This window comes from Perca flavescens, chromosome 19 (genome assembly GCF_004354835.1).
Source record: "Perca flavescens isolate YP-PL-M2 chromosome 19, PFLA_1.0, whole genome shotgun sequence".
Taxonomy (NCBI): Eukaryota; Metazoa; Chordata; class Actinopteri; order Perciformes; family Percidae; genus Perca; species Perca flavescens.
The window spans coordinates 3,266,788-3,283,677 of record NC_041349.1 but is presented as its reverse complement, the minus strand read 5'-3'; the positions used below and the strand labels follow the sequence as shown (position 1 = coordinate 3,283,677).

Genomic DNA, 16,890 nt, shown 5'->3' with positions numbered 1-16,890 from the left:
CTGAAATACACTACGGTCACACACAGAGCATGGGGGGGTGTGTGTGTGTATTGCATGATTAAAATATGTTGTGTATATTATATCTATATGAATGCACATACTGTATATATGTATGTGTTGGTATTAGTTCTAATAAATATGAACCACAGATTACCATCCATGTCAAACATAAAAACTTGTGTTGACATTAAAACAATCTGCCTTTTATTAATTAAAGAACATCTGAACTGACTTACATTTGACTTTTATCTGAACTATCCAATATGGAGTCATTATGTTTTATGTATTTAAAGTAAAAGGACTTTGAGTTTTGTTCCCTAACCTCCCAGACTCTCTCCTCTCACAGCCCCCCAGGAATGAAATGATGAAACCAGTGTGAGAGAGTTTCTCTAAATCCTGGAGACATGTTGGACAAAGGTGTCTTCAGCTGAGACCAGAGACCCTCCATCAGATTCAGGTCTTAGTCTCTCAGGATCACATCCTCCCCCCAGTCTCTGATCCTCCTCTACTCATTTAACATATTCATATATTAACACACACACACACACACACACACACACACAATGAGGTTGATAGTTGGAGCGGCTTTATTTGTGTTCCAAGAATAAAAAATGTACAACACTAAATATATAAAAGTAGCAACTTGAGAATCACAATGTAGAAAAATAATTTATCAGAATAAGATGAAAGAGTAAAACTGATTAAAGTGCATTAATGTATCTGAATATTAAAACTCAACTTCAACTTCCATCATGTCTCGGATAATTATTATTTCATCCATTGATTCATATGTCATCACTTCATTATCAACTGATTTCAAAGATCACCACTTTGGTATAGTTCACATTTGGAAACATTTCCTTTAGCAAACATCATGTAATAATACTTCATAATAAATCCAGTTTAACCCTTGTGTTGTTTCTCATCAACCTTGAAAAAAAAAAAAATAAAACATGTTTCTGACTTCTTTTTTTGTTTCTCTTTTGTTCGTTTTTGCTTTTTCCAACGTTTTAAATTGTAAAATATTCTTCTTTACATTTTTAGTGCTTATTTCTGGTAACACTGACTGTTTAATGCTATAAATTAAAAAGCTGCAGCTGGCCAAGAGTAAAGCACAAGCGTGCAGGACAACATACAGTTTCACATTCAATACAGTACAGGAAACATGAATACAATATGCTTCATGAAGTGCAGATTAAGCATTTCAAAGTCGGTGCAAAGTGAGCTGTAAGTAAGACTATGGATATGTAAGAGTGAATATTGTAATAACACAATAAACATGGATAGACAGTTTATAACACAGCTGAGATGTAGTGAAGAGAAAAAAAAAAAACAGTCAATAGAAATAGTGGCCTGGTTAGAGATGTAGATCAGTAGTAACACAATAAACCAAAATAGACAGACTATATAAATGCTGAAGCGTACTAGAGTCAACATACAGTTAGTGCAGAATGTGAAATAGTGTGACAACAAAGGTGGGAGGAATAGGGTTGGGTGATGTCCCCTAAATTAGCAGTTGACGATGTTTACAGTAAAACATCGTGATGGACAAGGATATCGTTGTCGGGGCCGGGGGGGTAACGTCAGTACAGTGGGACGTCTGCCTTCAACAGAGCGACAGTAATAACCTAACATACCATCATTACTGAGTAATAACCTAACATACCATCATTACTGAGTAATAACCTAACATACCATCATTACTGAGTAATAACCTAACATACCATCATTACTGAGTAATAACCTAACATACCATCATTACTGAGTAATAACCTAACATACCATCATTACTGAGTTTAAACTACATTCTCTGTTATGTTTGCACTGAATAATGCAGTCAATAAACAGAAACGTAACTCTTGCAGCGCACATGAACAGATGCGCAATATTAGCTCACACATAAAATAGCCCCCTGGTGAGTTAGCCTACTGTTGCTAACGTACATTCGTAACTCATGCATGACATCGTCCTGTACCTACAGGACCTCAGACTGACTTATTGATGCACGCACAGAGTAGTGTTGACAAACTTAGTCCAATGAGGGGAGAGAGGAAAGTGTGATCGCGTTCCATGTTAATGCCTTTTTTTCTCTCACTAGAGACCACCGTGTCCAGCGTTAGTAGAAGGTAGAGCGAGCTACAGCCGACAGGGAGAGAGAGAGAATGTATCACTACAGCCAATCAGCAGTCTGCTCAAAGAGATGGTCTTTTTTACAAATAGGTTGCACGTAAAAGGGAAAAAGTAGCTTCCACTTAAGGAGCCCTATGTCCTGTCCATGTCTTTGTGCCTTTGCTAGTTTAAGACCGACGCACTTGTCAATTTCCCGTCCAGCGCCCGCGACTAGGTGCGTTTGACCGGTGGGGGGGGGACGACTACACATCACGATGGAGAGCCACCATCGTGATGTCGGCCAGCCATCACGATGGACGATGATATTCACGATGATACAACCCTAGGGAGGAATGACAGTTTAACACACGGATGAATAGCGCAAAAGAACGTAAACAGAATGAGATAGCAATGCAGGTCAATATGTGCAAATATGTAATGGGGCGTAACAGAGATAATGGAGGCTGCGGGGAGGGGGGGTAAACCTATAGTGACCAGTGAGCTTAGGTACAGCAGGGCTTTGCCTAGCATGGACTTGTAGATGAGTTGGCACCAGTGAGTTAAGAGTTGATTGTGTAACGAGGGCCAGCCGACTAATGCATAGAGGTTACAGTGGTGGGTGTCAGAAGGGGCTCTGGTCACACAACGTATGGCACTGACGTAGACAAGATCCAGTGTTTTCAGGAGAGAGTTTGAGGCACTTCTGTAAATGACATCACTGAAGTCGAGAATTGGTAAAATTGTCATTTTCACCAAGGCGAGTTTGGCAGCGTGAGTGAAGGAGGTCTTGTTGTAGAATAGGAAACCAACATGACCATGGTATGAGCGGGTTAATGCCCTTCGAGGGGTCCATTGTGAGGTAGTAATGGTCTTCGGCGGAGGCAACCTCACCGTCGGGCGTTAACCCTTACAAATATCAAAGAACATCAGATGCTTTGTTCTGACGTCTTTTATACATCAGGACACCAACCACTACAGCAGCTACAAGAACCAGAACACCTGCTGCCAGTCCAACATATCGGCCTACAGGAGAGGAGGGTCCATCACCAGGGACATCATTCGTGGAGTTTCCATCCTCGGAGTGTCCTCTGTTTGGACCTGAAGATAATAAAACATATGAGTCAGTAGATGTGTGGATAGTGGAGCAGCTTTCATCCTCTCTGATGTTAGAAACTGCAGCTACAACCTGATACTCAGAAAAACTCACTGAGAGAGACTCACTCACCTGCTGGCTCTGGAACCTGCAGACGGATGATTCTGATTGGCTCAGAGTTGATGATGGCTCTCTTTCTACGTCTTGAATCATCTGATGCAACTCGACACTCGTATGTCCCGTTGTCGACGCTGCTCACATTCTTCAGAATTAAAGACACGTCTCCGTCCTTCAGATCTCTGTCCACCAGGTCCACCCTGTCCTTAAAGGATGGATGCTGGTAGTCTGTCTGCAAGTCTCCACTGATGTAAAAGAGGACATACTCTGGTGGCTCCAGGTCAGGTCTGGTCCACTCCACAACACTGATGGAGGAATCAGCAGCCTGACATGGCAGAATGACATCATCTCCAGGGTGCACAGTTACCTCAATCAGGTCTGAAAAACAATAATAAACAATAGTAATCAATAAAAGTCATGGTATTTCTAAAGACCTCCATCAGGTGTAACACTGCAGAAGGGATGTTAATTATCAGAGATATCAGAGGACTTTATTACCACGAGGTCAACACATGAAGAAGCTCCTCACTGAGATACGTGTTGACATGACTCAACAATAGTTCAGGTCTAATCCTTCAGTAAGTTGTTATTTTAGATTAGATGCGATCTTTTTCATAGTGAGTGTCTCTCACCCCTAAAAAATTACATCATTATATATTCAAAAACATTTAAAGTCTACATGAATCTGTTCACAATAACAGCTGATATTTACCAGAAGCTGCTTCGGAGAGAAGGATCAACAGGAGTATTAATGGAGCCATGAGATCTGAGAGAGAGGTGATCTTCTGTCGTCTTTGTCTCCAGACACTCTTCTCTCTGGTAGTATAATGTAGTAATAGAGGTGTCACGATTCTCCAAATCCTCGATTCAATTACATTTTAGATTCTAAGGTCACGATTTCATTCTCACTCTTTTTTTTTTTAAGCACAGGTTGCTATGCCATTTTTAGACTAGATTGCATGTAATATAATAGCTGACATTTGTTCGCAATGTACCACATTACATTGTCAAATTAAGACATTTATTAACAACATAATGTAACAAGAACATATCTTCAGTCAATTGGTAACTTGACAATTTGTCAATAAAATATAAGAGAAAAAAAAAAAGAAGTTTACCGAAAATCCTGGTGGCAGACGCTTCTCACCACGTCTTCCAGGCAGCGCTGCGTGGAAGACATTAGGATTGGGCAAAGGTTATGGATGAAGACGAAGGTCGCAGCGCTGCCTGGAAGGCTGAGTTGGGGGTTCATTGGCTTAAGGTTACTGATGGATCACTTTTGGTAGAATGACATCATCTCCAGGATCCACTGGTACCTCAATCAGGTCTGAAAAACAAGAATAAACTACTATTAATAATAAGAAGTCATGTTGTTCCAACAGTTGTCTCCAGGTGTGTCCCTGCAGAAGGTCTCTGTAGAGTCTCACCTGATGGAGACCTTCACTGATCTGTCCCAACTGCAGAGATATCACAGGACTTTATTACCACGAGGTCAACAGCTGTTGTTGAGACACATGAAGCTGATCAACTTCTAATCAATAGTTCAGGTCTTATCATCTCCTTAGATTAGAACAGCTGATCTGATCTCTTCCTCAGTCAGAGTCTCTAAAGCAGAACAACAGACTCCAGGGGTCCTGATGTAGGAAATGTGTTGCTGCTCTCATAGATATAAAACTGGTATATATGTGTGTTACTGCTACAGGTGTGAATCTTCACTGATCTCCCAATCGATTCGATTACGATTATCATGTCAGCGATTCGATATCTTGATGTGTCAAATACATTTTTCTATTAAAGCCATATAGGATATTTAATTCATAGCTTTCCAAGCTTCAAAAACCAAACATTCTGCAGTGCTCTAATACTAAATAACTTGGATACATAAAACTATACAGCACTGAGCACATGGCACTTCCTGAATGTGCAAAACATACCAGAATATGTAAACAGAAATGTCTACATTAAACTGTAAACCGAAATAATGGATTATGAGCCTGCCGATTATCGATGCAGCATCGTCCACGATTCTATGCATCGATTAATTTCAACACCTCTAGTGACTGCAGCACACCGGTGGTTTAAAACATCTGTTTCCTATTGTTTAAATCCAATCACAACACGTCATACACACACACACAAACTAATTTCACAGGTTGTCTGTACCTTTCATAAGTTGAGACACCACCATGTGGCTAAGGTTCACACTCTGCAGCTGAGAGCAAAAAAGTCTGAGGAAGAAACTGTGTAAGGTAGAGTGGTTAAGCACATTACCCCCATTCGCCACTCACTCCACTGGCTTCCTGTCTCCACCAGGATTAAATACAAGGTTTCCCTCCTCACACATCAATGTATCCATGGACATGCCCCTCCCTACCTTAAAGAACTGATACACCAACAAAACACAACACTCTCCCTCCGCTCCACTCACTCCAACCTCCTCCACATACCCAGAACCAGACTCAGGACAATGGGAGATAGGGCCTTCTGTGCTGCTGCCCCACGTCTGTGGAAGCCCTCCCTGACACCCTGAGGGCACCTCAATCCACTGACTGTTCTACAAAAGTCCCATTTAGATGTTTTTATTTTAATTTTTTTATTCTTGTATTTTAAACTGCTTATCTTTTTGGTTTCTGTAGCACTTTGAGATCTCTGATGAAAAGTGCATTACAAATTAAATGTATTATTTATTATTATTATTATTATTATTATTATTATTATTATTATTATAGACTAACTAACACATTTTTGTCTTGTAATATATCCATGTTACGCTGGGTAGCTCTTACATCACACTGTATTACAGGCTTGCTGATGGACAAAGTCAACCAATACCATTCACATGTTTAAATTAATTAACATGTATTTCCAAATATGGATAATCACACCATTGTAGCCATATTGCATGCAGTAGGCTGGCTAAGGTAAGTAGTGATAGTCTGAGCTGTGTTACTGGCAATTTTGTTCTCTATTATGATAAATGATATATATGATACACTTGATTATGATATAGGTAAATCATTGTTTGCAGATGATGGCGCTCTCTGGAAAAGGGGTAAAAATGTTCAATTCATTGTTAGAAAATTGCAAAATGGTATCGACTGTGTAGAAGAATGGGCTGGGAAATGGGGATTCAGGTTCTCTGTTGAGAAAACCAAGGTAGTGTTTTTCTGAACGTTTTTTAATCCAAGGACCCCTTAACTTAAAGTGAGATGTAGCTAGGACCCCCTGCTACATATTGTATGAAATTAAGTTGCATATTAAACTGGGCCTACAATAACTGTTAGGGCAACCTAAAGCCTTCTTACATACCCTTTTTTCATAAGCTATTAAAATATTAATTGTTGGCATGATTTTATAAGTCACATTTTAATGTTACATACTGTATGTGGCACAGTAAATCTAGGATTAACTGTCTGTGGGCTGATATCTTAGTGACTACCTTACCTATAGGCCAGTAAGCCTATCATCAGTGGGGATTTATATTTGCTAAAAATATGTTGGAATTATGTTAAGGCATTTACATTTTTTTTTTTTTTTTAAAGACTAAAAAATTTACAATAATTTGGAGGCCCCCCTGCAATGACTTTGAGGACCCCTTGTTGAAGATCTCTGCCTTACATTACTTTTACTTTTATACTTTAAGTAGTTTTGAAACCAGTACTTTTACACTTTTACTTAAGTAAAAAGCTTGAGTTGATACTTCAACTTCTACAAAAGTCTTTTCAAACCCTAGTATCTATACTTCTACTTGAGTAATGAATGGGAATACTTTTGACACCTGTGGTTACAGGCAGGAGAGGGGAACCAACAGAAGCAGGTCTTGAGACATGAGTTTGACCCTTTTTGAAAATCTCTAGTAGCGTATGAGTGCCGCTGTGAGGAAAAGTGAGAGTTAAAAGAGATATAAGATGATGTAAAATGAATTTTAGCAGGTCTAATTAGTAATGCAGAGACAATCCATGAAAAGTCTATGCTACATTTACAGCGTAGATGAAAGCTAATATGTGACTCAACAATTTTAAACAATCAATTTGCAGAACAACTCTTCTCTTGTATAAACACTTTATTATTATATTATTATTATTATTATTATTTCTAATCTCATCTGTTCCATCCTTGTTACAACCCTTTGTGTAAATTGAAAGACAGTTTACCACACTGGACGAAGTTGAATCGTTTACTTCTTTAATGATGACCAAAGGTATAGGGTAAAACTGAAAATGAAGATATACATAAATGAGTACTAAATCTTCACATTGAGCCTGTTCACATATTTTAAACAATACTCGTACAAATAACTTGCTATTTTACACAATGACACGACTTTCTAGATGTTGTGTTGTTACTTTGGCCAGGTCATCATCAAAAAAGCGAATTAGTACATTCATGATTTTGTCCAGGTTGGCATAAGTTAAACTTGAAACGTCGCATTGTTTAGCTTTTCATATAGCTCGACGTCTAAACTCTGGGACAAGGCCGTTATTTTTAAATGCCATGCTGCTTCCAAACAGACAGCTCAAGGCAGTTTGGGCTTCACATAGCTTTTACACAGTGGCCACATGAGTGGCCATCGTTAAAGACCAATCATGTTCTGCTATGAACATGCACACACATATTCAGGATGGCTACAGGTATATACAAGTTACATTTAAGACTTTAAGACCACTAAATGAAATTTAAGACTTGGATGCGGTGCGTTTGTAATTATGTTCAACGAGACACTGAACCAGACAACCAAAAGCAAACAACTGGACTTGCATGTGTGTTATTGGTTAAATGACCACGTTGAGTCAAGATAATATGGAGCAGTTCATGGACCATGCAACTGCCCAGGATCTACTTCAGCATTTCAAAGTAAGTCTGCCATAAATATATTTATTAACTAACCTCTTGTATATGTTGTGTATCATATAGTTAAGTTAATTAAAAACAGCCAAATTGAGTTTTAGAATGGTATTAGAGTCTGCTGTTTACCTGCCAATATGTTTAAATAGTATACAGTGGTGCTAAAGTTTATGAACCCATGATAAGTTGACTACAAAGAGGAATACAAAAATCATCTTTTGGAAATTGATCTTAATTCCTTAATTAAAAAAAAGTAGGAAAAATCCAACTTTTAAGGACACCAATTTTCTTTGTGAATAAATAATGTATCGTAAATAAATAAAGGTTAGTGAAATTGCAGGCTGCTGGCGAGCCTTTACGTAGTCTGTGTGGGTAGGGCTAAAACGATTCCTCGAATAATTCGATTACAAAAAATCCTAGATGCAAAATGACCTGCCTCGAAGCTTCGTTAAATCCTCCCCCCTACTCTATTTGTGCAAAAGTGGGTACAAACGGTGAGGGAGGGTCTGGGGGAGCAGAACATTTTAAATTTGTTAGATGTTATTTCCTGTATTCTGGTGCATTTTTGGGATGGTCAGCTGGAGAAGGGCAATACCTAAATTTGTTCAGATTCATAGCTTTTTGCTTTTTGACTTATTAAGGTAGTGACTTCACGCAACTACTTGGGCTTCAGGGCCAAACAACACGTTCTATCCCACAGGACTTTATGTTTGAGTAAAATATTACATCTATTTATCCTAATAGGGATGCATATTTTGATTTTTTTTTCCTGACCGATAGCCCCCCCGTGTTATTAATTAACCGTTAACCATCAGCCAACTAAGTCCAAGTCCACCCGTCTGGGAGAGTTAGCAGCCACAATTTTGCGTATATTGTTTAGTGATGGCGAACTGAAGCTTTCTGAAGCAGTGAAGCTTTCAAGCCAATTGTATCGAAAAAAGGTTCACTACTCGAAGCTTCAGAACTCTTTGAGGACATCTGGTGGTGAAGTTAGGGATAGCATTGTGTCACAAACTGTTTCACAGTTATTAGCCATGAATGTCTTTAGAGTAAGCCCGAGCCCGTGCACGTTGTGTCCGGCCCGACACATTAACTGGAATTATGAGCCTGATTTTAACCCGACACTTTTTTAATCCGTGGGCCGTTATAACTGACGTTCTCAACTACAATTCAGAGTTGTTTGAACTGCAGAAATCTGTTTAAAATGATCTTAATGAATAATGCAACAGGAGCGAAGCATGTAAACTGCTATTTGTTTATTCAGACTGGAACGGATCGCAAATGGATCTGAATGGAGAAACGTAAAAAAAAAAAAAAAAAAAAATATTTCTCTGTGAGGGCTTTGCCTCTCTAACCTGACTCCTCCAGATGGATCGCTTCGCATTTGCTCGGCATATCCATCTGGGAACTTTCCGTTGGAGAACTTTTGGGAAGGGGCGGAAATCCTGGTTAGCTGATTGGATGAACCATCTGTTTATCACCTATGTTGGTGATAGACGGGCCAAATCAACCAATCAGATCCACGAAGCGTATGAAAATACAACCACAAGCCCCTGCTGCTGCAGGCAAAGCATAGCTCGTTAGCTCGGCATGCAAGCAACATGTTGGTAAAGGATATTTGCCGTTTGTGTAACGAGAATTTAGGAATAAAAGGAACCATTTCAGGTTCCTGGTCCATATTCCAAAAGAAGGATCCAAGAGAAAAAAAGCATTAGCGAGCGGCTAACAGAATTAGGGCTACCGCTGTCTGAAAATACTGGTTAGCTGATTGGATAAACCATCTGTCTATCACCACCTAACCCGCCTCAAACCCAACGCTGATTGGTCGGTCGTTTGGCTAACGGCTCCAAATGTTCTCTATCTCAAGATGCCAGACTGATCTGCGAGTGGAGAACTGGAGCTCGCCAGATCAGGACGATCTCACGAGGCTATTGCCTCTCCTCACGCTTGGAGAAGTAACAAATGAGGAGGTTGAAGGCTGACTATCATCTTTTCTGCCACGGCGAGCCTGCTTCATGTGTCTGTTCATCATCCACGTCCCCGTTTTATTTGCTGTTATAGGCGACAGCGTGCTGCACTTAATGCACTCAACAAAGCCGACACATGTTGTCACTGCCCACGACTTGTTTAAAATGGTTCCATACCTCCGACTTTCCTCCAAACTTGCTCAAAGGTAATTCTCCTATTTCTGATTATAACATAGCTTTCTCCCCACCCAATTAGGCTATAGTAAAAAACACAAAAGCTTGATCAAGTGCCCGGCCCGGCTCGGCCCAGGATAGTGGCGGAAAATAACGGCCCGGCCCAAAAGTCGGACGGGCTCGGGCAGAGAATCTAAACTCTACTTTCAGGATACCCCCAGGATCTTCCAAGTTAAATTCAAGGCTTTTTAAGACCTTTTTAATACCATTTCAAATGAAATTCAATGCCAACTTCGTACCCATTCCGACAGAAGTATGAGGGGAAAATGTAAAATATGTATAAATTTTAAACCCTAGAAAATAATTATGTACAAGTAGGCTACTTATATTAAATAACACATTGTATTTAAAGTCATTTAATACAATTTATTGGATTATAATATAATAAATAAGATATATTACACTGTACAGTATATTTTGATAATACTTTTGTGCTATTTCTTAAGGACAATGTTGAATGCAGGACTTGTAACTGACAAGTAATTTGTAACTCTACAACACTGTTTTTCCTACTTTTACTGCAATACATGATCTGAGTGAGTCTTCCACCTCTGGAGATCACCAACAACAGTTGTGCATGAATACCTGCAGCTGTGTTTAACACTGAAAACACACAGCTCAGTACAGCGTTTACTCAGGGCTCTTAAGTTTTAAGGACAGGCAAGAGTGACATCTTTTGTTGAGGAAGTAACCTCCTTAAATGTGCATATGACAATTATTCACCTCAATGATAATTTAAAAAATAAACCCCTGGACTGTAATATTTGTGTCTGTACGCTGCTCTTTGCTTTTTTCTCATTGGTTGTTGCGTTAAATTTTACCCAGATACAATAGTGCTATTTTCTGATTGTCTATTGTGTAGCCCCTTTCTTTTTTTGATTGGCTGATAAGTGGCAGGCTTGACTAAGAGCTCCAGGGAAGACACGCTTGATTGAGTCAGTTCCATAGTGATGATGGGATGATGACGGGCGCGGTGTCATATTAAATATATTATAAATAGTTTTTCTGCGTGAGAAATACAATGTGTGGCAGGAGTGCGTGACAAAATACCGAAATGAGTGACTGTCACCCTCGATGTGTGACACTTGAGAGCCCTAGTTTACTTGCTGCTCCGCTACAGGAGCAGATAACCTTTAACGTTACCTGCTGGTCACATGGTCTCTAACAGTGAAGTCCTGCACGGATCAACAGATGTTAAGAGTCCGGCGGCTGCTCGCTCCGTTTGTTATAAGACGCACCGAGCAGATTAATGGAGCCGCTCAGTGTTTGGCTAACTAATAAGCCGTTAGCCTGTTAGCTTGAACTTTGTCTGAAGGCGCCGAGTGGCCAGCCAGGCTCCGACACACCGACACACCCCGCACATCCTCCGCTCAGTTTAACCGCTAACCCCCCGGTAACGGTCAGAGAGGAGTGTTTACTTTGTGTCTCGGTCCTCCGGTGCGTCCAGAGACGGGCTCCGGTCAGTTTTTAATTAGCCTACATTAGTAACAGTTAATTTTGTTACGGTATTAACTTAATCATAGAAAAGGCAAAAATGTAAGACCTTTAACGAAATCCAAGACTTTGTATACCAAATTCAAGGCTTTTAAGGCCTTAATTTGAGATTATCAAATTTAAGACTTTTTCAATGCTTTTAAGACCCCGCGGGTACCCTGACTTTAGAGTTGAAGATGAATACATTTTAAGTATGAATTCATGAATAAATAATGACATAAATAGGCTAACTAAGCCTATGTGGGACCTTGCATAAATAAAAATGTAATTGCCTTCTCCGCCAAAAAAAAAATAATCAAACTATAAAGTTAGGATTTTGGTTGTGAACTGTCTTGTGTTTGTAAACAAATACATCAATTTGGGAGGGAAATGAATGAAGAACACATTGCACACTCATTTCTGTGATTAAGTCTATGTAGCCTAGAGCAACATTGTCTCCTCAGCCAAATAGGTGAGATAGGCAGTGCAGAAGGCGCTCTAAACTCTATTTTATAAACTCTCTACTCACTATAAACTAGGCTACTCGCTATGAACTTTCTATTGGCTATACACTTTCTTACTGGCTATAATAATCTCTCTATTCACTAACTCTCCTGACTCTGTTGACTCTCTACTGCAACAACCCCAGCCCCGTGTCGCGCTGCTCGCGCAGCTTTTGAATTGAACCTCGAAGCAGTGACGTGGGTGTGTGTGAAACGAAGCTTCGGACCTCACTGGTCACGTGATTATCTCCAAACGAATCGAGCTCCGATACAAAGCTTCATTCCAAATTGGTTCATGTTTTCGATACATGCCTCGAAGCAGAGGGTTCACGGGTAACATCACTACTATTGTTGTTGACACATGCAGCAACTTTCGCAAGTCTCCACCACCATCAGTTAGTTTAGCTGCATGGTTGTCAGCTGTTGGTCTGCCTGACATACTCTGGGTTAGTAGGAAGTAGGGCTGGGCCATAAGGCCTCAAAAAAATGGATTCATTTTAGTTAGAGCTGCGTTCCTCTCATATGATTGGTAGGTGAAATCAATTGACTCGAAAATAAAAAAATAAACCGCATGTAAATTCTCAATTGTTTTTCCCTCACAGACGCACGCCGGAGATCCAGCATGGTGCAGGAATACTTTATGCCCTGAGTTTAATAATATTACATCTCATCTTACATGAAAATATTAAAAATAAAGATGTTTATATAGATGAGATTATAATCTCATCTATATAAACACTTTATTTTTATTATTATTATTATTATTATTATTATATAAACACTATTATTATCGAATGGTTAAGACAATGTTTTTGGGGGGTAACTCCATTCACTTTACCGTCGGTATTGACAACAGATAAACCCACCGTGTCTTAAGAAGCTCAAGCTTGTTGTTTTATTGTTCATTTTACATCATCTTATAATTTTTTTTCTCTCACTTTTCATTTTTCCCATACGCTACTAGAGTATATATCATATAGATACACTATACTACAGCAACAGGATACGGCGGTTGTGCCATCTGGCAAAACGGTCCACAAATACATCAAGATCCAGAGCCTTGGTGTGGAAAACTCCCTGCTGGACTGATGAGCCTTCGTCACTCCTTCGACTCATGCATTTGCGCACATGCACAACTTTGCCATTTCCTTTGTAGATCGCTGCAGACACGAGTACAGCTGCGTTACTTATATAGCATTCTGTTGTGTTGCCGTGTGCTTTATTGAGAATGTAAGTGCACAATTTTATGTCCATGCTGGTGTTGCATGTATCTTTATTTGTGTAGCTAACATAATAGTATTTTCTTTACTATAGTTCAGGATTGCATGCTTATGTCTACTGTAATGCTAGGAGCTTACTGCAAATATATCATTCAGAAACAATAGTTAATACTTTGATTCATGGATGTATGTTAGTACAGTGTTGTACATTAGTTAATTACAATCCTTCTGAGGGTTAGTTCAGCTGTTGCACTCGCGATGGTGTTGCTGGTTTAATTGTTGAAGCGCATTTCACCGTGCCATTCGCGCCGCTGGTCTATCACATGACCATTGCACCTGTATGTAGCCGTTATGTTCATTTGTGGTCTTAGAACGCCATCTAGTGACAAATAGATGTAACTGCACAATGAAACCTATATTCTTTACTACATTGGGTTCTATTGATTCCCATTACTATCCAGTATTATTTGGTTGTTTGCCCAGCAACTATTTATTGCATAGCAATAATGTATATTGCATATAATTGTGTATATTGCAGTGAGTTGTTGCTTAATGATCTGTAATCTGTATATATGGGTATTCGTTATGTACAGGTTATATGTACATATTCTGTATTTCTTTATTTTACAGAAAACCACACACACCCACACACAAACACATACCATCAGAAGCCACAACCACTTTATTCACTGCTGGATTTGGATATCAATAAATGTGTTGAACTAAAAGCGAAGGTTGCAGCAACTCTCTTACCGGAGGACATAGCCAGCTCGGGTAGCGCCAGAGAATAACGTACAAGGACTTCACATTTGGCCCTTCTGGACTCTATGCTCAGGACACCAAGATCACTGAGTCTCTCATCAGTAGTGGTGGACTGCAAGGTTTTTATCAGTTTCAGTGTCGAGAAACTGCATTCGCAAGAGGCTGAGCTTACAGGAAGGGTTACAGCAATCTTGCACGTTCTGAGGCCCCGTCCACACGTACCAAAACGATCTTTTTTTTACCCGTCTTCCCTGGATTCGTTTCAAGAATAGTTGCGTCCAAACGAATCCATTTGTAAATGACTCAACGCGCTACTTCATGCTCCAGGCCTATAGGCGGCGCTGTTTCTGCTACAGAAATTCACCAAAAAAAACGGAGAAGAAGAGCATATTCACTTCCACTTCCCATCATAACATGACTAGCTAGATTATAACTTTCTCTTAATACATCCGTGGACTACAATAACTTTCACCACTGCTCATTTTATAAAGGCCGCCGCAAGAAAACGTGTCTTTGTTTACATTGTATAATGTGCTGTTGGATTGCTTTTTATTTTGCATGATTGCAGCGCTAACGTTAGCTAGCTCTAACATCGGCAGTCAAACAAACCTCAATGATCCATGAATGATGTCTTTTTAAAGGGATACTTCACCAATTTAGCATTCAGCTTTGTATCAGTAGAAACCCGATAGTATTTCTGAATGACCGTGCTTCCCTCCCTCATGTCCCCCTGAGACAAGAGATCTCTGCATTTGGAGGTCTGGAAAAAATCTTCCGATGACGTAAAATGACGATTTTTGCGTCATAGGCAAGGACTACAGCCAGTAGAAGGAGCTACTTCCGCATGTTTTCAACACGGCCATAGGGGGTTGGACTGCCGAGTCTGGCCGAGGTATTCCAAATGAAAACGACTGTCAGCCATCTTGAAGCTTCGCTAAACAGGCTCTCGGTTTTCAGCAGAAAACATTTATAACAATTATCTAATTTCAAACTACTCGGGATACATTGGTACAGATCGGAGAATATGCAGGAAACGTTATTACAGACGGAATACTCGGCACACTACGCGAGCTTCGCCTGCACGGGGACCAGCGGTGTCGCTCAATGCCGCTAGCTGGCTAGGGGACATCCTCATCGGCTAGGTGGAAAGCTAACGCTAGCCGTCCCCCTGTCCCATCCATCCTGCTTGCAAGTGTCTGCTCATTAAACAACAAACTGGACTACATCCTCCTTCAACGAAACTCCCAACGTGAGTTCAGAGACTGCTGTGTTTTTGTTGTTGTGGAAACATGGCTGAATAGTGTACCGGACTGTCCAGCTACCAGGCCTGCTAGCCCTCTGAGCTAGAGATGTTCTGTCGCCGGGTAAAAGAGGTGGGCTGTGTTAACGCGGAGCGGTGCAACAAAGTGGTGATTTGTATCCATTTAACTGCTAACTGCTGGTGGAGTTTGTGACTGTTAAATGCCGACCATTCTACATTGCACGCTAATTCACGGCTGTGTTTATACTCGGTGTTTACCGCCCACCAAGCGCTAAGGCTAGAATGTGTTGGCTGAACTTTACGGAGCATATAAAGTGTGTGTGCAAGTATGCTATTTTTATATAATGTCATTTTGATATATTTTAAATGTGTAACAGCACTTCAGTCACGATGAAACGTTGTTTCATGTATATGGTTGAAATGACAATAAAATATGCTTAAGTTTAGTTGAATGCCTCTGTCTGTCTGTCTGTCTGTCAAGCGGTAGGCGTGGCTTGGGAGTGGACTCATAAAGAAGCGAAGCAGGTGCATTCTGGGATTTGGTGTCTTTCATCCATATAAGCCAAAAACACATTTTCTGTCTTTTCTCGGCCTAGAAGGCACCAATTTAAAATTTTTTTCTTAATATTTCTACTACATAAGTGACCCAATTTAAAGATATATTCAGCTTTCCAGCGGTGAAATATTCCTTTAAATGTTGAAACTGCAATATAGTCCACAGCCTCCCTCCTGCTAGTTCCCTCCTTCTATCTCTCTGCCTCTCCCTTTACCTTTGTTGGAGCAATGTCAATTAATGTGCAGTTTTATGTTTGAGCACTGGGTGGAGCATTGTGTTGGGAAGGCATAAAGGTAATCAGCCAAAGGTACACAGGTGTGGAAAACGGGGAAAGCAGACAGCTTTTTACCGTGTCAGTCGTGTCAGTTTGGGTAGTGTTTCAGTTGTTTGGCAAGGAAACTAAACCAGAAATTAAATGAAATCAAATGGACTCTATGCTTGTGCGACGGTAAGCAGGCCGTGATACTGAAAATAAATGGGTCACAGCACCGAAATGCAGACAAAGTGTGGGCATTGATTATTGGCACGTCATGCGTCCGAGCAAGTTCTCCCCTGATCCCACCATATTGGCCTAATGTAAGAGTGAGATTAAAGACTCTACAACCTTCTTCTGTCTCTCTGCCCCTCCCTTTACCTTCTCTCTCTCTCTGCCTCTCCCTTTACCTTCTCTCTCTCTCTGCCCCTCCCTTTACCTCTCTCTCTCTCTGCCCCTCCCTTTACCTTCTTCTGTCTCTCTGCCCCTCCCTTTAC

The 16,890-nt window shown here is 40.3% G+C and overlaps 3 protein-coding genes across 4 annotated transcripts in view; all 3 read right to left on the bottom strand.

Moving 5' to 3' along the window:
* Positions 1-16,890, bottom strand: part of LOC114574049 (coxsackievirus and adenovirus receptor-like) — a 253,603-nt gene that overhangs the window by 125,806 nt on the left and 110,907 nt on the right. The window lies entirely within an intron of this gene.
* LOC114574082 (coxsackievirus and adenovirus receptor-like) overlaps positions 1-16,890 on the bottom strand; it is a 104,457-nt gene that overhangs the window by 60,305 nt on the left and 27,262 nt on the right. The window lies entirely within an intron of this gene.
* Positions 2,589-4,170, bottom strand: LOC114545253 (CD276 antigen homolog). Its single transcript, XM_028563546.1, has 3 exons — positions 4,032-4,170; positions 3,335-3,697; positions 2,589-3,207 (listed from the first exon to the last, which is right to left on the bottom strand). The coding sequence occupies exons 1-3, from the start codon at positions 4,078-4,080 to the stop codon at positions 3,026-3,028; spliced, it is 594 nt and encodes a 197-aa protein (XP_028419347.1). The 5' UTR covers positions 4,081-4,170; the 3' UTR covers positions 2,589-3,025.

Excerpts from the sequence above, each read along its gene's own strand:
- LOC114545253 (XM_028563546.1), bottom strand. The coding sequence starts at position 4,080 with ATGGCTCCATTAATACTCCTGTTGATCCTTCTCTCCGAAGCAGCTTCT. Across the intron at positions 3,698-4,031 it reads TCTCTCCGAAGCAGCTTCTG|ACCTGATTGAGGTAACTGTG; the intron begins GTAAATATCAGC and ends ATTGTTTTTCAG. Across the intron at positions 3,208-3,334 it reads GCAGGTTCCAGAGCCAGCAG|GTCCAAACAGAGGACACTCC; the intron begins GTGAGTGAGTCT and ends TATTATCTTCAG.